This window comes from Rutilus rutilus, assembly GCF_951802725.1.
Source record: "Rutilus rutilus genome assembly, chromosome: 24".
Classification (NCBI taxonomy): domain Eukaryota; kingdom Metazoa; phylum Chordata; class Actinopteri; order Cypriniformes; family Leuciscidae; genus Rutilus; species Rutilus rutilus.
In genome coordinates this window covers 30300518-30324486 of record NC_140228.1, presented here as the reverse complement: position 1 = coordinate 30324486, position 23969 = coordinate 30300518, and the positions used below count along the sequence as shown (strand labels likewise).

General features: G+C 44.0%; 1 protein-coding gene across 1 annotated transcript in view; it reads left to right on the top strand.

The window, feature by feature from the left end:
• col15a1a (collagen, type XV, alpha 1a) overlaps window positions 1-23969 on the top strand; it is a 96263-nt gene that overhangs the window by 41692 nt on the left and 30602 nt on the right. The window contains exons 3-23 of the mRNA XM_084399453.1: window positions 19-566; window positions 8951-9025; window positions 10168-10260; window positions 11049-11160; window positions 11445-11482; window positions 11552-11695; window positions 14726-14752; window positions 15161-15223; window positions 15573-15650; window positions 15745-15807; window positions 16058-16180; window positions 19509-19562; window positions 19865-19900; window positions 20020-20118; window positions 20780-20845; window positions 20929-20964; window positions 21184-21225; window positions 21729-21791; window positions 21924-21959; window positions 22041-22124; window positions 22216-22281. Of these exons, the coding sequence (XP_084255579.1) occupies window positions 19-566; window positions 8951-9025; window positions 10168-10260; window positions 11049-11160; window positions 11445-11482; window positions 11552-11695; window positions 14726-14752; window positions 15161-15223; window positions 15573-15650; window positions 15745-15807; window positions 16058-16180; window positions 19509-19562; window positions 19865-19900; window positions 20020-20118; window positions 20780-20845; window positions 20929-20964; window positions 21184-21225; window positions 21729-21791; window positions 21924-21959; window positions 22041-22124; window positions 22216-22281 (1946 nt within the window). The remainder of the gene's footprint in view (window positions 1-18; window positions 567-8950; window positions 9026-10167; window positions 10261-11048; window positions 11161-11444; window positions 11483-11551; window positions 11696-14725; window positions 14753-15160; window positions 15224-15572; window positions 15651-15744; window positions 15808-16057; window positions 16181-19508; window positions 19563-19864; window positions 19901-20019; window positions 20119-20779; window positions 20846-20928; window positions 20965-21183; window positions 21226-21728; window positions 21792-21923; window positions 21960-22040; window positions 22125-22215; window positions 22282-23969) is intronic.

Below are 23969 nucleotides of genomic sequence, written 5' to 3'. Positions count from 1 at the left end.
GTGTGTGTGTGTGTGCAGAGAGTGGCTCTGGCGGGCAGCTGGACCTGACGGAGCTCATCGGCGTGCCCTTGCCCCCGTCGGTCTCCTTCATCACCGGCTTCGAGGGATTCCCCGCGTACAGCTTCGGGCCGGACGCTAACGTGGGCCGCCTCACGCGCTCCTTCATCCCCGACCCGTTCTACCGTGACTTCGCCATCATCGTCACGGCCAAACCCAGCAGCCGTCGAGGAGGAGTGCTGTTCGCCATCACTGACGCCCTGCAGAAGCTGGTGCACCTGGGCGTGGCGCTGGCGCCGGTGGAGGACGGGTCTCAGCGCGTGCTCCTGTACTACAGCGAGCCCGGAGACACACACACGCGCGAGGCCGCCTCCTTCAAGATGGCGGAGCTCACGGGCCGCTGGGCCAGGTTCACACTGGCGGTGCAGGGGGAGGAGGTGAAGCTCTACATGGACTGTGAGGAACACCATCGCGTGGCCTTCCACCGGAGCCAACACTCACTCTCCTTCCAGCCCAGCTCCGGCATCTTCATCGGGAACGCTGGAGGAACGCGGATGGAGCCCTTCGTGGTGAGTTTCTGATTTCGTATATACACACTGGTTCTGATCCAAACCCTCGCCTTCTACAGCAGCATCTGAAAGTCTCCCTGTAGTCAATAACTGTATCCCTTAAAGCTCATCTTTGATCACCAAAATGACATATTTAAACGTTTTTACCTTGAAAAGAATGTCTTCATGCCTTAAAATATCTTGAATGTAACTCGACACCCTTGCCTTATTTAGTATGCGTGGTTCTATGAATATGCAAATGAGCCCCGCCTCCACTCACTCGCTCAGCTCAGAGATCCACTGGTTGACGATCACACGTTGATCTGATTGGTTACAAGGTGGTTTGTGACGTCAGAAACACCAGCGATTTCAAAGCGTGTGTTTGAGACTGTCTTTGGTTCACTGCAGTTTTAAGGAGGAAATACTCCGCAATGGTGTCGACTTATGAACTTACACATGCTTTGTCTTAAAGCAGATTAAAAACACCACATAGACACATAAACTACATTAAACGCTGGATTTACACCACAGGGGGACTTTAAAGTAAATCGTAATAATATAATTTAATAATAAATTATTATTTAATGTTTGTGTACACACACATTTGGTATGTGAGATTAGAGGGAATATTATGTATCACAATTAAATGAGATATTTTTGGAACACATATTTTTGTTTAATGCCCTGGTTAGGCTGTTACGAGGTTTGGGACGAGGTGTTTTATGACCACGTTTGTGTGTTTAGCATCACTAACTAACATGTGCTTCTTCATGATCCTGTAGTGTCGACTGGCTCGTGTCTGTTAACCTTTAAACTGAACTTCCTCACAGCGTATAATACCATAAACCACAGTAAAGTTGCATAGCGCATTAATCACAGTTTATTACAGGAATGTTGTGATGACCATGGTTGTGCACGGTTGTTGTTGTTTTTTCATAAAGGAAAACAACAAAAGACATGCATCGTCTCTAAAGCAATTAAAGTGCATATATTAACATGAGCGGCTCCACAAACGTCACGACACAGATGTGTCATATAACCGTCAGGCGGAGACGCCAAGACATTGATTTGTGGCTCGTTCACATTCTGAACAACATTGGACAACATCAGCCTCGCCACAAGACCGACAACGTGGCAGTCTTACACCACTGGAGACATGAGAACGGACTTGTATTTTAATTTTTTCCCCCCTTTTTGGACCCCTGAAGTGCATGGATTTATGTTTTCCCCTTTTCTCTTCTCTCAAAAAGAAAGAAAACACTTTAAAGGAAAGTTCATTCAAAATAGAACTTCTTCAGTTACTCTGATCATATCGTTCCAAACCTGATTTTCTTTCTGACATAAAACACACACGAGATGTTCAGCACAATGTCCAAGCTGCTCTTTTCCATGCAATGCAAGTAAACAGTGAATTCGGTTAATTCACCTCAGATTTTGAAAATACATGAAAGGATTTGGTTGCGAGTGCAGTGTGCTTGCAGAGAGACTCCGCCCACACACTCTTCTGATTGGCTGTGAGTTTCGATTGATTTGGTTGCGAGTGCAGTGCGCTTGCAGAGAGACTCCGCCCACACACTCTTCTGATTGGCTGTGAGTTTCGATTGATTTGGTTGCGAGTGCAGTGCGCTTGTTCAGCACACACACACGTTTGGCTGAACACACACACACACACACACGTTTGGCTGAACACACACACACACGTTTGGCTGAACACACACACACACGTTTGGCTGAACACACACACACACACACACACACGTTTGGCTGAACACACACACACACGTTTGGCTGAACACACACACACACACACACACACACACGTTTGGCTGAACACACACACACACACACACGTTTGGCTCAACACACACACATTGCAATGCATTGTTTCCAGTACATTTTGTTTCACTTTAGACCAATGAGAGTCCTCTGTGGGCGGGCCTTTAGACCAATGAGAGTCCTCTGTGGGCGGGGCTACAGAATCTTCTGTTCCTTGTTCTTGGCAATTAGGCCTTAGTCAGTTTAGTGCCGTATTTAATTATATTCTAAAGGTGTCCGACCTGTCCAGGCCAGGGTCTGTTCGGCCAAATATTCAGATCCACATGGAAGAGGTCTTAGCATTGCTTACAGGTGCGGAAACATTTATCATACTCTGATACGATTTCCCAACAGAGATTTTAGTGTATCCACTCATTTCCCAATGCAGATTTCACACAAATTCCCTGCCTTGAACAACAGAGAGTGCCTTCAGTGTGAGCTGTGCTCCATACATCCATGCACTATTAACCTTTCACTGCAAACATTTCTACTTTAAGTGCATCTGGTTTCAGTTTATTTTGATGCTCCCCAACAGTCATTCTACTAACTCTGAGTGACTTTACAACTACATGTCATCTTTTGTACTAATTGCAACCCTAACCTAACAGGGCACTAGTTAGTCCACATGTACGTAGTTGCAAAGTTACTTATAGTCAACAGAACATCTAAAGGAGAACATCCAAATGAAGTGTTATTGTGCATCTTTAGAGCATCACGTCTGACAAGGACACATTTATTTGAAAAATCATGAGTATTTGTGCAGAATTTCTGTCCAGGTTTGTAGTGTTTTGCTTTGCGATAACATCCTGTCAGTGTTTCCCCCCGGACGAGCGACTTTGATGCTTTTCTTCTGAATGGAAGGAAACCAGCTTTTGTTTAGAGGCAGTTTCTGGCAGATTTGTCAACAGATCAGAGAGCTGTACAGTTTATACTGAAATACACCAGCAACAGAGACACAAACAAGCAGATCCGCTCAAAGCCTCCACCCGTCTGTGTGTGTGAATGTGTGTGTGTGTGTGTGTGTGACAGTGTGTGTGTGTGTGTGTGTGTGTGTGTGTGTGTGTGTGTGTGTTGGGTAGGTTTAGGGGTCGGGTGAGTGTGTGTGTGTTTGTGTTTGTGTAGGTGTGTGTGTGAGTGTGTGTGTGTGTGTGTGTGTGTGTGTGTGTGTGTGTGTGTGTGTGTGTGTGTGTGTGTGTGTGTGTGTGTTGGGTAGGTTTAGGGGTCGGGTGAGTGTGTGTGTGTGTGTGTGTGTGTTTGTGTTTGTGTAAGTGTGTGTGTGTGTGTGTGTGTGTGTGTGTGTGAGTGTGTGTGTGTGTCTGTGTGTGTGTTGGGTAGGTTTAGGGGTCGGGTGAGTGTGTGTGTGTGTGTGTGTGTGTAAGTGTGTGTGTGTGTGTGTGTGTGTGTGTGTGTGTGAGTGTGTGTGTGTGTCTGTGTGTGTGTTGGGTAGGTTTAGGGGTCGGGTGAGTGTGTGTGTGTGTGTGTGTGTGTTTGTGTTTGTGTAAGTGTGTGTGTGTGTGTGTGTGTGTGTGTGTGTGAGTGTGTGTGTGTGTCTGTGTGTGTGTTGGGTAGGTTTAGGGGTCGGGTGAGTGTGTGTGTGTGTGTGTGTGTGTGTGTGTGTGTGTGTGTGTGTGTGTGTGTGTGTGTGTGTGTGTGGGTAGGTTTAGGGGTCGGATGAGTGTGTGTGTGAGTGTGTGTGTGGCCGGAAGATGTGATTTGCTGAGTCAACACATGCAGGCTGTTCTTCTGTCTGAATAAACGAGTCTTTGAGAGCGTTGGCGTTCACAGCTGCAGTCCGTCTGTAAAACTGCAGTTTCAAGCAACACTATAAATACACCGTCCAATCATTTAAACTATAGTTTTTTATTAGCCTATATGTTCACAAAATTAAAGAAAATTGAAAGTATGTTTGAGAAAATTGTATTGAAATTATTAAGTGAAAATATTTTAATCTGAGCAGATCTGGGTTAGATGTATTAGTTAACTAGATTAAGTTCACTCTTTGAGAAGACTACTTGAGATTAACTTTTTAGAGACAATTACAGGTTTTCCCAAAAAAGTTGTGAGTAGATTAAACTGTTTAACCCTGTGGATTTCACAACTCCTTGCTGTCACAATGATGGAGTGTGTTCCTTCTTATCTCTGGAATGGGTTTCTCCTGCTTTATGGAGATAATCATGGGAACGTTTGCTCTGTCTCATTTGGTTCTCCTGTTTCATCGGGACTGAGTCTGAAACTGAAAAGTGACTTTCAGTGACTCACTTTCTATGTAAGCAGACATCAGAGGTGATGAGGGGTCTGAATCGTCTCAGGAGTCGTTAGGGTTCGCTGAGTCCGTCTGAATGACCAGGACTCGTGGACGAGCGAGAGAATGAGCTGCTGGAAACATCTTGATTTCTCTGTGCTTTAAGTAACATTGGTAGTAAAAGTCATTTTAATTAGACATTTTATTAAACATTTTATTTTCAAACATCTACAAAGAAATAGTTTGCATGATGTACTATAATATCAATAGCCTACTTATTTTTTTTCTATGTAAGTTTTGTTTAGTGTTTGTTATTTCTGTCAATTTCGCAAGAATGGTGCACAAGTAAAAATATAAATTCATTGATTATAGCACCAACTTATTTCCTATAGACCTCATGGGCTAGAATGTAAATTCCGAGGCCGTGCAGCGCTCATGGTCATGGGGATCGCAGAAGAGCTGGCTGAGGAGTCGTTACAGGCCTTTCTCGGACCTCACCAGTCAGATCTATTGTTCTCACTCAGGATACAGAAACCCAATGTTAGAATTATCCAGCTCTGAGGAGTTAGATGTTCTAAGGATCGAGGTGGGGAAAATCTAGGACTCGCCACCTCTTTCCCCGCTTATGAGCAAATGAGGTGCAAAGAGAAGCAAGCTTGATGAGCGTTTCCTGCAATCTAGATCACAGCCTTCACGTCGGGCTCTGCCTTTCATTCCCTATTGCCACTCTGAGGTGTTGAGACCGTGGAAAAGTAATTCTCATCTAGGTTGTCTAGACCTGCATTATACAATTCCAGCCATCATGGGTTTAAAAGAAAATGGCTATGGGGTGATGCCGCGGGTTGAGGAGACGTTAGCATCATATCTCTCATGCATCATCCCTCAACGCTGCCCACCAAACCCTGTCGCACAACATCTGCGTTGGGCAAGGCATATATGGTGGCGGGTCGAGCTGGTGCGTGCCTGCGTATGATGGGTATCATGCAGACATACCAGGCCGACCTCCTTAAAGATCTAGACGAGAGCGAGGAGGTCGGCCTGATGATATTAGAGAGCTTCGTCGTGCTGCAGACCTGTCTCTCCTGTCTCTCCTCTGCTACGGAGAGACATTTGTGTCTGAACTTACAGTACTGTCCACTGAAACTCAGTGAGGTGGTGTGGACTATCGACAACCCCGAGCAGGGTCAGGTGATGGAGCTGGAGGTTCAGTCCCTCTTAGTGAAGAAGGCCATAGAATGTATTCCTCCTTGAGAGAGGGAAGCCGTGCTCTACAGCCAGCACTTCATATTTCAGAAGAAGGAAGGCATTATAGAGCTCAGGAGATTGAATCGTTTACTGAGGAGATTCGTGTTCAAGATGTGAACTATTCCGATTATCGTGAGTCAAATCAAGTCCGAGGACTGGTTTGCCACGATAGATCTAAAGGATGCTTATTTCCACATATCCATCCTTCCTCAATACAGGGAATTCCTGAGGTTCCCTTTCAGGGGAAAAGTGCATCGGTTCTTCCGTTCAGCCTAGGTTTATCTCCCTGCACATTAACGAAATGTATGGATGCATCACTGGCTCTGTTGAGACTCCAGGACATTCATATACTTAATTACGTCGACGAATGTCTCATACTGGCCCAGTCGGAAGAGATGGGAGTTCGGCATTGAGTTCGGCAGTTCGGCATGTCGTTCTTCACTTGTGAAAAATATGATACACCGGTGTTTTGCCAGATGAGAAGTTTATCTATGTATTATCTTTTTACTTTTGTAATTCATTTTATAACTATATCATATATCTCTTTTAATTTCTTTTATAACTGTTTTAATTTTCCTTGCTTTTAATTTGTGATTATTTTAATTAATTTCTGTAAAGCACTGTGAATTGCCATAGTGTATGAAATGTGCTATACAGTATAAATAAACTTGCCTTGCCTTGCCTTCACCTTATAAGGTGTTTGGGATTGAGACTCAATGTCAAGAAAAGTTCACTATTTCCCTAGCTGAGAACTACGTTCCTGGGTGTAGTGTGGGACTCGACTACGATTCGGGCACAATTGTCTCCTGCTCGTATCGAGACCATCTTGGCCACAGTCACCAACATCAAACTTGGCCAAGCCATCACTGTAAAAACACACAAAAGAGTGTTGAGGCTCAGAAAGTGCCATCATGTTCTAGTGTGAACAGACAATAAATCGGTGTGAGATTGCGCTCTCTGTGCAGACTGGCCAATCAGGTCCTTCTGTGATCCCAGGACAAGTCGCTTGAACATTCCTAGGGACTTAATTTTGGGAGCAGTCCTCCTGTCGAGGCTGGGGCTGAGCTGTTCTCTGCAGTTCTAGAGAGGGTCCGCAGGGATGGGGTCAGTCTACTCTCCTGGAAGCCTCATTCTGGCTGGCCAGAGTTCTCAGACATCATAGTGCTCCTAGCAGGCCCTCCATGGGAGATTCCCATCAGGAGGGACCTAGTCTCTCAAGACAGAGGCTTAATACACCTCCCCCCGGTGCTGTGGAAGCTTTGGGTCTGTTCCCTGAGGGGGACCAGCTCTGAGGACCAGCAACTAAGGTTGTTTTTTAACCATCCTAAACCTTAGGGCTCCCTCCACGTGGAAACTGTACATCTTAAAGTGGAAGGTAATCGCTTTATGGTGCAGAGAACGCCAGTTGGACCCAGTTATTCGCCCAGTGACTTCAGTGCTGGAGGACGTTTTTTTGGGGGTCTTTCTCCATCGACACTTAAGGTTGACGTGGTGGCCATAGTCTTTAATGCCATAGCCTTTTATTTTCCATCCTCCTTTAGGTGGTGGACCCTTGGGGAGACACCAATTGATTATTTGTTTCCTTCATGGCGCTCAGAGGATGAGGCCATTTTCGAAGTGTCTGAGAAGTTTCTTACTCTTAAGATGGCTTTCCTGCTGGCTATTGCATCCCTCAAGAGAGTTGGGGACCTTCAGGCTCTCTCTGTTTCTCCCTGTTTGCTCCTGGGAGGGTCAAAGCCATTCTCCACCGTAGGCCAGGCTACGTGCCCAAGGTGCCTATGTACGAGCTCCTCTAGTTGGCGGAAGCCGGACCAGCTATAGGTGTGTTTTAGGTCACTCAAAGCAGACAATTAGCAGGGAGATTGTGGAGGCTATCTCTTCAGCATATGTGGCACACAGTTTTCCCTCGCCTCTTCTGATAAGAGCCCACTCAACTAGAGGAGTGGCGTCCTCTAAAGCCCTGCTATCAGGAGTTTCCCTCTAAGAGGTCTGTGATGCCGCCGGCTGGGCCCATCAGACACTACAGCCTGGATCTGCCCTCCACGCCGGACTCTCGAGTCCTCTCGTCCTGAGTTGTGCCTGACAAGCTTCACACCAGGACAGGCACTAGTCAGTGTGGCACAGTGGGTATTTCGTTCCCCAAAGTGTCGTCTTTGAGGCGGCGCATGTTCCCTCCAAAGGGAACGTCTCGGGTTACGACTGTATCCCTTATTCCCTGAGAAGGGAACGAGACACTGCGTCCCTTTGCCACACCTCCTGAGTGCCTGAGAACAACTTGCTTCGACCTATTAGAAGCTAACTCTGTTGTGTGCCGGCGTCCCTTTGTAGCTTCTGCATACGCCGTCACATGTAATGTCATGACTCAACGCCAATCAAGATTGGACTAGTTTTACAGGTTTTCCCCAAAGTTCTTTTCTTTCTTTCTTTCTTTCTTTCTTTCTTTCCCACACTTTCTGCTGTAGCGGATGGGAAACAGGTGCTTGTCCTCTGGATGTGTTGCACATGAAGCTTGCCAACCTCGTCTCTGCTAATCAGGACTTCAGCTCGTTAGATCTTTGAGAAAACATGAGCTTTTACAGCAGGACTGACGATGGCCGCTCAGATCAATGAAACTTGTACTGTTGAGATTGTGAACAGTGCTGAAGTTCTGGTGTTGTGTTTATGTATGTTGTGTGGATCTGTGTGTATGTACTGTGATTTACAGCTGCGGTGGCTGAGTTTCCACATTCATTTCATAATCAGTTTCAGGCTGATTAAACTCTGAGAGAAATGCGTTCATGACCTCTCTCTCTCCCTCTCTCTCTCTCTCTCTCTCTCTCTCTCTCTCTCTCTCTCTCTCTCTCTCTCCTCCCTCCCTCCCTCTCTCTCTCTCTCTCTCTCTCTCTCTCTCTCTCTCTCTCTCTCTCTCTCTCTCCTCTCTCTCTCTCTCTCTCTCTCTCCCTCCCTCCCTCCCTCTATCTCTCTCTCTCTCTCTCTCTCTCTCTCTCTATCCCTCTCTCTCTCTCTCTCTCGCCCTCCCTCCCTCCCTCTATCTCTATCTATCTCTCTCTCTCTCTCTCTCTCTCTCTCTCTCTCTCTCCTCCCTCCCTCCCTCTCTCTCCAGGGCTCGATCCAGCAGCTGGTTCTGACGGCCGATCCCACGGCACCGAACGAGCAGTGTGAGGAGGACGAGCCTTACGTGAGTCTTGTGTCGTCTTTCCATCAATATGTCAAATATAATATGTGAATGTGGCACAAAATGAGGCCTTTTTTATAATAACTTGGGTAACACAATTGTATCAATATCAATACAGAACACAAAATGAAAATCTAAATGAATCACTTCCTGGGTGTCACTATTTTAGGGAATGTCACATTTGTTTTAAACGAGTTAAATGTAAAATGAGATGCAGCGAAATATTTTTACTTCAATGAATTGAATATCATTTCAACAGATTTGACCAGAATTATAAAATATAATGAAAAGTTTAGGGTGAGTAAATAAAAAAAAATTCATCAAGGACGTATTAAATTGATGAAAAGTGACAGTAAAGTCATTTATAATGTTATAAAAGATTATATTTCAAATAAATGCTGTTCTTTTGAACTTTCTATCTATCAAATAGAATCCTGAAAAATAAAATATATTACGGTTTCCACAGAAATCTGAAGCAGCACAACTGTTTTACACACTGATCATAATCATAAATGTTTCTTGATCATCAAATCATCATATTAGAGTGATTTGTGAAGGATCATGTGACACTGAAGACTGGAGTAATGATGCTGAACATCAGCTTTGATCACAGGAATAAATTACACTTTACTGTATATTCACATAGAGAACAGATGATTTACACTGGAATAATATTTCACTGTTTTTACTGTATTTTTGATCAAATAAATGCAGCTTTGGTGAGCAGAAAAGAAAAACGTTTCATTTTAATTATTATTGTTATGGTGGGTTGGATCAAAATATAGGAAGGTTACAGACATTTGATTTGTTCAAAACTGCTGTACCGATCTTTTATGCTAGATTAATTATATGTTAGAGAAGGGTTAATCTAACACTTTAAATAGTTTGATTTAAATGGTTTGGACTGTGTGTCTCTAAAGCTTCAAAAGCTTTTCCAAACCCAAACCCCTTTATCCTGTGCAGTAGAAGTGTCAGGGAGTGTGTGATGATGTCACGCTGTGAGTTTTCAGTGGAGTGACAGCGCCGCCCTGTGGCTGAAGCTGAACACTGCGGATGTGTGTTTAACTGCTGGAAAGCTGTCTTTAATCACGGACTTGGAATCCTGAAATGAATCACTTTTAAACTGCGTCTCAATGCTCTTTCAGGCGTCAGGTTACGGAAGCGGTTATGAGATCTACGACGACACAGAGACTGGCGACGAAGTGAAGAAAGTGCATGAAGAGAGAGAATATACCATGGTGAGTGACAGCAGCGTTTGATGGATTTCCTTGAAGTCAAATCCAGTTCTCTTTTATTTCAAAGTATAATGTTTTAAGAGGACAGGCCTGATTTCCCACGTCCTTCAAAGCTATTGCAGTTCTGCTGGCATCACTCACACACACAAACACACTCACTCACTCACTCTCTCTCTCTCGTTCTCTCACACACACACACACACACACACACACACACACACACGTCTAGTTCGCTATCTTTGTGGGGACTCTCCATAGGCATAATGGTTTTTATACTGTACAAACTATTCCCTAACCCACACACACACACACACACACACACACACACACACACACACACACACACACACACACACACATACACACACACACACACACACACACACACACACACACTCTCTGTCCAGCAGGGGGAGACAAATTCATCCAAACACTATCACAGAAGCTGTGGGGAATGGGATGATTATTACGCATTGATTGACCCTTTTTGATCACAGCAGAAAGCTCAAAGCTGTGTTAGTGTACGTACAGCAGAACCACTGGACAACTGTTGCTAAAAACATTCCAATTCATAAGAACTTTTTATTGGGTCAAAACTCACATGATATCCTTCAGAGGAGAAATTGTTTATTTTTATTTATTTATTGTATTACTTTTTCATGATATCATTTAGATATGCTACTATTTATCTTTAAAAGCCACAAGATCTTGATTCCACAGGGTTTTTAACTGTGTGTGTGATGGACTGGTTCACTGCTGTGATTGTGAGACTGTGTTTGCTGTTGTTTGAGGTTGAGCCGGTGAGAGCGCCACCTACTGATCCTCCCTCGCTCCACACACACACGGATGATGAAGACTGGACAGAAAGCTCTGGAGACCACATGATTATTAACACTCCCAAAGGTGAACTCAAGCTTTTCAAGACATTTTCATCTCATTTTCAGTGTTCCGTTTCTTTCATGTATTTTTTTTTTATCCACAACAGTCACAACTTATCTAATTGTTCACCCATATTTGAGCAATTCTGTGTTATTCACCAGACCATATTTTTAGTTTACATCACAAGCATTCACAGAGGCCGCAGATCATTTGATTTGTTTATGCAGATTTTTTATATGCTACTATTGCAAAATCACAGCTGTATTTATTATATTTTATTTTTTCAAGATATCTGTTTGTGTTTTCAGAGCCCATCAGATCGGAGGGAGCCTCTCAGGACAGAAATGTGAGTGACAGAGTTATTCTCTTGTCTTCCTCTCTTTCTCTCTGATAATAACCGCTGAGTGTTTCACAGGTCATCACCATGCAGAAAGGAGAGAAAGGAGATCGAGGTCCACCCGGAGCGCCTGGAGCACCTGGATCACCTGTGGGATCGGGAGAACCAGGGCCCCGGGGCCCTCAAGGGCCGGCAGGAGCTCCAGGAGCCGACGGACAGACGGTGAGTGACCCTGGAAAATACAAAAACGCTCATCTTAACTAACTTTACTTGAGAACAAAATTATCTCTTATATCTACAATATCATTCAAAAGTTTGGGGTCGGTAAGATTTGTTTCTGAAAGAGTCACTTCTGCTCACCAAAACTGCATTTATTTGATCAAAAATACAGTGAAATATTATTACAATGTAAAACATCTCAGGTTACGTATGTAACCCTGGTTCCCTGAAGAGGGAATGAGACGCTGCGTCGAGAAGCTGTGGGAACACTATACCCACAACGCCATAATAACCAATGCATGTCTGTGTGAAAGTATTGTGCACATTAAGAAAGCCCTAACAGGGCATAGCAGATTAAGTTTCTCCTGATCTGATGATAAGAAAGGTTGAGGACAGAAGGCCTGCAGCATAATGGGACCCGCAACATTAGTAGGGACCTTACGAACATAACCCGGCCTAGGGAGAAGGAAGGCTTTCACCAAACCAGATGCAAATTCCAGGCGTGAAGGAGCAACCGACAAGGCTTGCAAGTCTCCAATTCTCTTGATGGAAGAAATAACAAGGAGAAATAAAGTTTTCAGTGTAAGGAACTTTTCTGAACCCACTTCAATAGGCTCGAAGGGAGCCAAAGCCAGGCCTTCAAGTACAAAGGCCAAATCCCAAGCCGGTGCTCTAGTGTGCAGCCTCAGAGTGCCACGAAGAAAACGAGTAATGAGAAGATCTCTCCCCAATGATGCACCACCCAGAGGAGTGTGGTAAGCAGATATAGCCGCCACATACACCTTTAAGGTGGAAGGTGGAAGGGGATAATCCTGCAGAGAAACATTCTTGCAAATAATCAAGTACTGAACCAACAGGGCAGTTAACTGGATTCAGTGGCGTTCTACACACCAAGAAGAGAACAGTCTCCACTTCAGTGCATACAGTCTTCTCATGGAGGGAGTATGATCTCAGCGACCTCAGTCGAGAGACCCGATTCTATGACCACAGTTTCCACAACTCCGGGGCGAGGGTGATGAATCATGCCCCCTGCTTGGGACAATAAGTCCCTCCTGATCAGAATCTCCATCAGAGAGCCGTCTAGAAGGGACACCAGGTCTCTCCAGAGTCAAGTCAAGTCACCTTCATTTATATAGCGCTTTTAACAATATAGATAGTTTTAAAGCAGCTTTACAGTGATAATAGGAAATTAAAGTAACAGAGATTGTTTGGGCTTTACAGCAGCTCTAGAATAAAGTTATTGTCCAGCTGAAGTTAGTTTTGATTGATTCACTTCCGTTGCGAAGATCATTAGTTATTAACTTAGGGGCCGCTAACACGACACCGTTCTAACAGAAAACCCTGCAGAGGTAGCAGAGATATCGGAGGAAAGGCGTACAGGTAGAGCCTCCCCCAGGGGAGCTGGATGCGTGAGCGAGAACCACATTGGACAGTGAGTTGTCTCTGAAGATGCAAATAGGTCGACTTATGCTTGACCGAAAATATCTACTTCCTGGTTTTGATGCCCCAGGATATATACTTCCCTGAGAGACAGTAATTCCCCCTGGGCCCATAGTAGGATCTGATGAGCCAGTTCGCATAGGTGACATGACCTCAGACCCTCCTGATGGATGATGTAGGAGACCACCGATGTGTGGTCCGTGCGGACAAGCACATGATGGCCCCTCAGGTCTGGAAGGAAGTGTTTGAGAGTTCGAAACACCGCCATCATTTCTAACCGATTTACGTGCCAAGAAAGTAAATGGTCTTGCCACAGACCTTTTGCAGAGCGACCACTCATGATCGGCCCCCAACCTGTGAGGGAAGTATCCGTTGTTAGCGTTACGCGATGACAAAAGGCCTCCAGCACTGTGCCTTGGGCAAGGAAACCGCGTGACCTTGATCGTGCGAAACGGATTTCCCCTCGGAGAAAACCCCTGGGTTCTGAGCCCTGGGAAGGGACCCGTCTTTTATTAGTAGTCCCATACTGGCCGGCCTGAGTTTGATTCTCAGACCTGCTGTCCCTTCTAGACGGCTCTCCGATGGAGATTCCGTTCAGGAGTGACCTATTGTCCCAAGTTGAGCCTCAACCCCAACTTTAATATGTGAAACAGAACGACATCTCGATGCCGAACTGCCATCTGCTCGGATTGAGCAAAAATCAACCAGTCGTCCATATAATTCAACACGCAAATGCCCTGGAGTCTCAGTAGAGCATTTCGTGAAAGTGCGGGGTGATAAACCTAGACCATAGGGAAGAGCACGAACTTGAGTTTCTGAACCCTGCGGTTTAGTTGGCGCAAGTCTAGAATAGGACGCAACCCTCCATCCTTCTTTGGAACAATGAAGTAACGGCTGTATAACCCTGACTCCCTGCTAGGAGAAGGGACCCTTTCTATAGCCCTCTTTCGTAGAGGCTCCATAACCAGTGCCTGCTCGGGGTCCACCACCGTAGGGAGGACCCCCAGAAATCTGGGCGGACGAGAACTGAACTAAATTCTGTAACCCATTTCTATAGTAAGCAGGACCCAATAAGATATATTTGGCAGTAGCTTCCACGCTGCCAGACAATCTACTAAGGGGACCAGTCTCTCGAGTCTGGCCTCGGAATTGGTCGAACAGCCACTTCGGTGCCCTGTAACGGCGAACCGGCAGGGAACAACCGAACTGACTGCTTTACGACCCTCCTCGAAGGATCGTTGGGGAACGCTGACACCTCGGTGCCCTGAAGTGGATGGATACGAGGCTTGTACACAAACGTCTGCTTTAAATCTTTACTGCCCAAGATGGGCTGTGTAGTGTAGCAAACCTGTTATAGTTGTGTTTTAGCAGGCATTGGTCATGAAAGAGTAGTTTGATGGCATTACAGTATGTTGAAGCTTTGTAGATCCGGTGCTTAAAGCCACAAATGTCCGTCATAAGCAGATGTTCAGTCTGTCACACACACAATCACACACTTCTTCCCGATTCCATATAACGCTTCATATTCTTCATGAGCTGAACACACTGGAGAATGGAGATGAATGCTGTATTAAAGCTGTTTTTGTCTTTCAGGGACATCCAGGGAAAGACGGAGCCGCTGTAAGTATCTTCTGATCGGATACCTACCATAGAGTTGTGAATTACAAAACAATTAGATGTCAAAAATGGAAAAGGAATAACAAGCATTTATTATCGATATACTCCACCACACAAAAGTTTGGGGTCAGTAAGATTGAAGTTTTTTGTGTGAGAGTAACTTTTCAGCATCAAACCTTTTATGTGGCACTTTATCATTTCATACTGAATTGAAGTGGCACATAAAATGTATTTGTATACTGACTTAACTTGCACACTGTAGACTGTGAGGTTTTTTTTAAGCCTCCGTCCAGGGGTCGTGACCTCACCTTCCTTCTGTTAGATCTGAGCGAGCGGCTGATGCTGTTCCTTTGAACGAAACCAACATGAATGAATTTGAACTTTGTTCTGTTCCTTTTCCATCACATGCAGGGAGAGGTTGGACCTCCGGGATTCCCGGGCCTTCATGGAGATCCGGGTCCCAAAGGTGACAAGGTACGACACACGTTTGCTTAACAAACCTATAAGTGCCACAAGTACAAACTCCATTGATTTTCTCCATGATAATGTATAAATCTTAAAAGACAGCCTTATTTATCGAGCTATGAGGTTGTTCACTGATGGAATATTCATGTGTTAAAGCCATCCGTTCAACTTATTTTTTTAAATAATCGCCTTGAGTAGCTGAATTTGAAATTTCATTCTCAAAACACTTATATAAATTCCGAATTGGAGGAATAAAGTTTCGCTGAAACTCTGTTGAACACTTTTGACTGCTGACCTGATGATTTTAGACCAATCACAGCAAACTCTCCCCTGTTTCCACTCATTGCTTGTTCACTAGGGCGATCCAGGTGTGGGCATCACAGGGCCTCCAGGACCTCCGGGGCCGCCAGGACGTCCAGGGGCGTTTAAGTATCCAGTATGTGCATGATTATGTACACGTTTATATAATTATGTATATCACTGAATAACTCTATAACAGCTTAAGCTCACTGAGGCTTTCTCTCGTGCAGGACGGCACTGACGGCTCGGGCTCCAGTTACGTGGACTTGGACAGTGACACAGAGGTGATACGGGTGAGTTATAGTCCTGTTATAATGAAGTTGTCTTTGCTGATGTGACCTCTTGATTCCTGGGTTGAAATAATCAAAGGAGATGGATTCCATGCGGAATGAACAGCTATAAGTCAACGTTTAAAATGACGACATAAAATGATTTAACACTGAACAGAATGAAACATGAGGTAGTCATTATATAAATGTGTTAGATATGAATTGCAAGACAGCAAATTAGATTAATATCCTTGCTTTGCTGGATTCCCACCAGGGTCCTCCAGGGCCTCCGGGTCCTCCTGGTCCTCCTGGTCCTTCTGTCGGAGCTCATCCAGGGCCAGTCGGGCCCCCCGGGGCTCCTGGGAAAGATGGGGAGACGGGTAAAACGGGACTACCGGTGAGTAAAGGATCTTGAACTACACTGCATCACAGAAATAACAACCAATGGGATTTAAACAAACCAAAGTTCACTATAACATGAATGTTCTATTATTATTTACTCGTCCACACGCCTCACGAATAAACAGTTTGATTTTATTTTTCCTGTGCAGTAATGAAGGCAGACACTGTCTAAAAATGACACAAAAAATCCACCTAAAAGTAGTCTGTATACATTATTTTTGTAGTCTAAGACTTCTGAAGCCATAAAAGAAATTAAAATTTTGAGTCTTAAAGGGTATCTTATGAATATACACTATTTTCGTAAAAAAAAAAAAAAAAAAAAAAATCATTATTTTTTTCATCAAGGATGCATTAAATTGATCAAAAGTGACAGCAAAGACTTTTATAATGTTACAAAAGATTCTATTTCAAATAACTGTTGTTCTCTCAGCATGTGTTAAAAGTCTTGATTCACTAGATCAATCTATTATTTCAAGGCCAACACGTGCGCCCTATGTTACAGGTGATTGAGGACTGGGTTAGTGGGTCTGGATCTGAGTTTGGGTCTGGATCTGAGTTTGGGTCTGGATCTGAGTTTGGGTTTGGATCTGAGTTTGGGTCTGGATCTGAGTTTGGGTCTGGATCTAAGTTTGGGTCTGGATCTGAGTTTGGGTCTGGATCTGAGTTTGGGTCTGGATCTGAGTTTGGGTCTGGATCTGAGTTTGGGTCTGGATCTGAGTTTGGGTCTGGATCTGAGTTTGGGTCTGGATCTGAGTTTGGGTCTGGACCTGAGTTTGGGTCTGGATCTGAGTTTGGGTCTGGATCTGAGTTTGGGTCTGGATCTGAGTTTGGGTCTGGATCTGAGTTTGGGTTTGGATCTGAGTTTGGGTCTGGATCTGAGTTTGGGTCTGGATTTGAGCCGGTCTCAGCTGAGGTAGAGCTCTTGGTCCCAGATGGTAAACTCAAACCATGGGCCAGAAAGGCAGTTATTTCCTCCCATCATGTTCCATACACACATAAATCTCAACACACACCCAAACGCTTTTGCTTTCATCACACTCACCCTTCTGAACAGAGAATCACCTCACAATGAAGTGTTTATGTGAGGAAGTGTCATGTGAAAATGCGTTTGTCATGATGCAGAAAACTAGTTCTGACTGTATAAGGGGCTTTTATCCAACTTTTCCATGCTATAGTTTTTAGCAAAGCACTAGACTTCATTATCCAGATCAGGAAAAAGTAGTTTCCTTTCGAGGGAACTCGCGCTGCGTCACTGAGGACACTCTGGGGAATCCCTTCAGCGTCAGCGCTCCTGAAGCACTTGTGCAACTTAGTCCAAATTTTTATTGATGCAACGTCATCCCATGACACGTGTTCAAGATGCTGACGATCCCTCTTATCATGCGCCAAATCAAGTCTGAGGACTGGTTTGTCACGTTAGATCTAAAGGAGGGTTCGGCTGTATGCACTTCCCCCGATCGCTCTGCTCCCGGGAATTCTAGATAGAGTTCGCCAGGGTGGGGATCAACTCCTATTGGTAGACCCATGCTGGCCGGAACTAGTTTGGTTTTCAGACCTATTAGCCCTCCTGGACGGCCCCCCGTGGGAGATTCCCGTCAGGAGGGACCTCCTAACACAGGCCGGGGCGCGATATTACACCCCCGGCTGGAGATGTGGAAATTATGGGTCTGGCCCCTGAGAGGGATCAGTTCCTGAACGCCGGTCTCTCTACTGAGGTAGTAGAGACCATCCTAAATTCTAGAGCTCCCTCCACAAGGAAACTTTATTCTTTGAAGTGGAGGGTATTAACTTCATAGTGTAGAGAGCACCATTTGGATCCAGTTAACTGCCCAGTGTCTCCAATGCTGGAGTTTCTGCAGGGTCGTTTTTCTGCCAGCTACTCCCCCTCTACACTTGAGGTGTATGTGATGGCGGTGACTGACTTCCATGTCCCCCTGGATGGCAGTTCGTTGGGAAGACATCATCTTATTACACGTTTCCCCCGTGGTACTCTGAGGATGAGGCCTCCGGCTCAGGTTAGGAGACCTGCATGGGATCTAACCATGGTGTTAGAAGGGTTAACCTTCTAGCCTTTGGACACGGCATCAGACAAGTGTCTAGCCTTGAAAATTACATTTTTGCTGGCAGTGTCGTCTCTGAAGAGAGTAGGAGAATCACAGGCCTTGTCGGTTGCTCCAGGAGGAGTGAAGGCTATTCTTTACCCAAGACCGGGTTATGTACCTTAGGTACCCACTAATGTGGCCCAGCCGGTGGTCCTTCAGGCCTTCCATCCTCCTCAAGTGTCGGCGGAACGAGAGGTCCAAGATGAATGGGATGCGGCAGGATGGTCCTCGCCACACACCTTTGTTAGATTCTATTGCCTGGACCTTCTGGCCACCCCGGGGTCACAAGCACTCATGTCCTGAGCTGTGCCTCATTGCTTCACGCTAGGACAGACTTTTTCGTCAGAATGGGCATATCGTTCCCCAGAGTGTGGTCAGTGACGCAGCGCGAGGTCCCTCGAAAGGGAACGTCTCAGGTTACCCGTGTAACCATGGTTCCCTGAGAAGGGAACGAGACGCCGTGTCCCTTTGCCACGCTTCCTGAATCCCTTCTCAGGGAACGATAGTTACACAGGTAACCTGAGGAGTTTTTGGATGGATGGTTGCCAGGGTGTTACTATGCTATATATAATGGAAATGTAATTTTGAGAAGATTACATTGTTTTGAATGAAATCAGAGCATTTAGATCATGAAATCACAGTGCTCTTGAACACAGATACTGTTGATTTACTGATCACTTAATGAAAGGCCTTCAGATGCTTTGGCATTGCCATTCCAGGGTTATTACAGTTCTGTGAAACATGACATTACACAGTTATCCAGACCTCCAGATTGATGTAATTGTTCCCAAATGTTTTGTCTTGGGTGAAAATCAGATAGCGTGTTAATCCAATAAAGTTTTCAGATGAACACTGGCCCGTACAGCTGTGAATCTGCAGGAGCGTGATGGACTAATATTCATTTCTTCTGCATATGAACTGATCTTGATCTGCTCAGCTCGAATCGTGGAACATGAACGCTTCCGTTACGATGGGGGAAACTGCCTTTTGAAACGCGGCCTATCCTTACACTTCAACTAACTCCCGTCTCCGGCTTCAAGCCACAGCTTGTGTTAACCCTGCGATGGCATATCATCATGACAGTGTTCAGCATGAGTGAAGAAATTACAGCGGCATCTGAGAAGTGTGAAAACACTCTTCAGATTGCTGTTAGATCTGTTCTTAGTGTGTGTGTGTGTGTGTGTGTTTGGGGTCCTAATGTGCTGATTTCTGTCGCTTTAGGGAGCTAATGGACGAGACGGTGAACCTGGGAAAGACGGAGAAAAAGGACAAACGGTAAGATGTTTTTTGTACTCTAGTAAATATGGCAAAGTTATAACCTACATTTTTTAGCATTTGTCTTTACCACTGTTTGTTGATTTTAGTCATTATTTAATTCTGTATTTTCTGTAATTCTCTCTAGGTATCTTTGAACATGTAGTTTTGTGATTATTATGCATAAACATTTGAGTGGTCCGATTATGACCTTCCACAGATCATTTCTGTTTAAACTAAAAATGTCGTCATGTGCCTTTGCAAACTGTGGAGGAAGCTGCTTTCTAGACGGGGTTGTGAACACATCTTGTGCTTTTTGGCAGGGTGAAGCAGGTTTACCTGGAATCATCGGACCGAAGGTAATTTCCTTTAGATGATCGTGATCAGATCCGCAGTGTTGGGGAAGATGTTTGGCCCAGTGAGTGTGACGTCAGAGCTGCTGTGTGTGTGTGTGTGTGTGTGTGTGTGTGTCCCTCAGGGAGATCCAGGGGTCCCGGGACAGCGAGGGCCTGAGGGAGCTGAGGGACCCCCCGGACCCCCCGGACCAGCGGGAAGACCCTTCAGCTTCGACATGATGGTGTGTTTCCTTCAGCCCTTCTGAGTCTGTACATTTAGCTGCTTAATCAAGGGAAGGGTTAAGAATATGCATGCATGTATTTGTTTATTTGTTTGTTTTACTCATTTATTTATTTGTTTTTTAAAACTTATTTATTTGTTTTTACTTATTTTTTCTTTATTTTACTTATTTTTTTTTCTTGATTATTTATTTTTTATTTTTAACTTATTTATTTTTCATTCTTTTATGTATTTATCCTTTTATTATTTATGAATCATTCATTATTTTAGTTATTTATTCATTAATGTATTCTTTCTTTATTTTATTTCATTTATTTATATTTATTTATTTTTTATTCTTTTTTAAATTATGTATCTTTTTTTCTTTTATTTATTTATTAAGTTATTACTTATTTATTTATTCTTTGTTTACATGTGAGCGCTGGATGTTTTGTTAAAGAAGTAGAACTTTGTATTTGTTCACACATGTTCCTTGTGTCAGATATTAGATCTTGTGTGAAGAACTGAGAACACATGAACGTTGCAGTTGAACGTGGATTTCTGTGGATTTAGTCTTAGAATTGATCCGTTTGAAAACTGTTGCAGTGTTTTTTGGTCATATTGGTTCATATTTTGGTCATAAAACAGTGTTTTTTGGTCATACTTCTGCTGGTTTTATTCAGGATCTGGAGGGCTCAGGCCTGGATGGAAACGGTGGCTTCAGACCTGTGCTGCCCAGAGGACCACCCGTACGTACATTTACACTCTCAGAGTGTTTTCTGTGTGTTTGAGCCGAACAACAGCTCATTCTCATGCCTGTTCTCTCCCTCAGGGTCTTCCCGGGATCCCCGGACCGCCCGGACCACAGGTAGATGCACAGATCTGCACTAAATCTAATCGTGATCGGTCAATACTCTTGGAAACTGTGTTATGGCATCTGCCATGTGATATTACCCATCATTCCCAGGGTTCTTATACATTTAGGGAATGCATATCTGTCTTATAACCCTTCATTAGAGTCAGATGTGCAAAACCTTGGATTTATTCCTCCAACTCTGATTAAATGAACACAACTCTACACTTTTAGGGGAAGGACGGAGCCGACGGCCCTCCGGGTGTTTCAGTGAAGGTCTGTTCTCCTCACACACAAAAACATCATCACGTTCATACACACACTTCCACAACTGTTTCCATTCCCGCTTTCCAAAGGGAGCCTGCTGTTCCCAGCCATGTGTTCCCCATTATCCTCCAGTGTTCTCCAACACATGTGTGAGGGTCAGTGGAATCAGCGGCTTTGAACCCCTTCTTCTGAGTGTAACTCAGAGTAGAACACACTTTATAATGGCTTTATATTACATCACACACAAAGCTGCAGAAGTTGGATTCAGGAATTGATCAGTGAAATAAGATTCCACTCAATAAATTGCTCCCATGATACGCCATTAATTTAGCATCACAAATTCATAGAAGTTCTGCGCAGGAGAACTACGTCATATATATATTTTGTTATATATTATATAAATATTAGAAGACTTCTGATACGTGTTAGTGCCACACAGACATTCATTTAACATGTGATTTAACATTTAAAGCTTGTAATGTTGCGTGATCATGTCTCCTCCACTCCACTAGGGGGAGCCGGGTGCCGGAGGAGCTGATGGAGAGCCCGGGTCGCCAGGACACCCTGGGCTACAAGTACATTTACAAAACAAAATACGCTATAGAAATTTGTGCAATCTATTCATTATTTTCCCATCAGCTTATATATCCTTTTTATTTAAAAAAAAAGAAAATTTGTTTCTAATTAGCTTTTTTTTCTTTTTCCAGGGGGAAAGGGGAGCGAAAGGTGATCCGGGTCAGAAGGTTTGTAGCTAATTCTCCTTTGTGCCGTATCTCTCTCAGAGCCTCCGCGTCTGATGCTAATGGTGGAGGTGTGTGTTTCAGGGAGAGAGCGGCCGGGACGGAGTGAGCTTGCCTGGCCCTCCAGGGCCTCCCGGACCCCCGGGACCCGCCATCAGCCTGCATGAGGCGAGCACTTTAATGCCTGCGCTTATCTAAAGGTCACACTGTCATCTGACAGGGCTGGGTGTTAATACACTGAACTCTTTCTCACCCTCAGCTAATGCTCAACGACACTGAAGGAGTCTTCAACCTCTCAGGGGTTCTGGAAGCACAAGGTCCATCGGTAAGAAGCAACTCCCTCGTCTCACGTCTCAGCGTCCGTAAAGCTCGAGGACCCTTCAAAACAGAACCTCTTCTTGTTTAGTCATATTTATACGGTGACCCTGAAGTGCAAATGAAAATCACTAATTAGAAAAGACAACAGCGAATCAGAAAAGAAAACAAATCAATTCATTCAGAAAATCAGTTGAATCAAAATGCAACATTGAATCGAAAAACGACAGCGAATCAGAAACCGCACACATAATATGAGTATGTCTATCAGCAGAGGTGGACACTTACACAGTGCATTTACTTGAGTACTATACTTAAGTACACTATTTGAGTATCTGTACTTGACATGAGTATATTTTTTTCTGGAAACTTTTTACTTTAACTTCACTACATTTGAAAGACAAATATCATACTTTTTACTCCACTACAGTTCTGTCATGGTCCTTGAGTGGAAAGTAGTAATGTCAGTCAGGGGATGATTTGGGTTGGAAATGAAAGTGGGTTTGACCCTAACTGATGCTGGTTTCTGACATCAACCCAGTTTTCATTTTCAACCACAATATGTCTGTCCAACGTTGGAGAAAAATGTCAATCTGACGTTGGATTCTGACATCGACCTCATTTTCATTTTCAGCTCTGGGTTTGGTCTTCTAAATGTGAATTTTGTTTTGGAGCACACTAGCTTATAGATAACAGTAAGGCTAACATAATACTAAAAGCTAAAAAACTTTAAAAGGGCAATTTTTGAGGGAACAGCCATTTGGGTGTCCGAAACCATTGTGGACATTATTGAGTGCACTTATTTAATCTCACATTCAATCCCACTGGAACTGTGCTCTAGAAATACATCTGATATTGATATGAGGGTAGGCAGGCAGGCATAGATTAAGAGGCATAATAAGGTACTGTAAGTATTACATACAACAATGCAACAATAATAAAACAATGCATTGACATTTACTTTTTACTTTTGATACTTAAGTACTTTTAAAAACAAGTTCTTCTGTACTTTTACTTAAAGGGTTAGTTCACCCAAAAATGAAAATTCTGTCAGTAATTACTCACCCTCATGTTGTTCCAACCCCGTAAGACCTTCGGTCATCTTCGGAACACAAATTAAGATATTTTTGATTAAATCTTAGAGTTGTCTAACTCCTCCATAGGCTTCTAAGGAACCGAAACTTGCTGGCCCAAAAAATGTATTAAAGACATCGTTAATATAGTCCAAGTGACTCCAGTGGCTCAATCTTAAGTTTATAAAGCGACGAGAATACTTTTTGTGCGCAAAAACAAACAAAAATAACGACTTTATTCCACTTTTCATTTCCTTCTCTCTGCGCCTTGGGTCTATTTGCGTAGTGTTTAAGCGTAGCGCGTCTGTGTTGCACGTCACCACGTATCACACATGACAAGCGTCGGCCAATAGTGAGCCTACGTGGTGACGTGTAACACAGACGCGCTGCGCAAAAACACTACGCGAACCAACTAGAGGTCGAGAGAGAAGGAAATAAATAGTGGAATAAAGTCGTTATTTTTGTTTGTTTTTGCGCACAAAAAGTATTCTCGTCGCTTTATAAACTTAAGATTGAGCCACTGGAGTCACTTGGACTATATTAACGATGTCTTTAATACATTTTTTGGGCCAGCAAGTTTCGGTTCCTTAGAAGCCTATGGAGGAGTTAGACAACTTTAAGATTT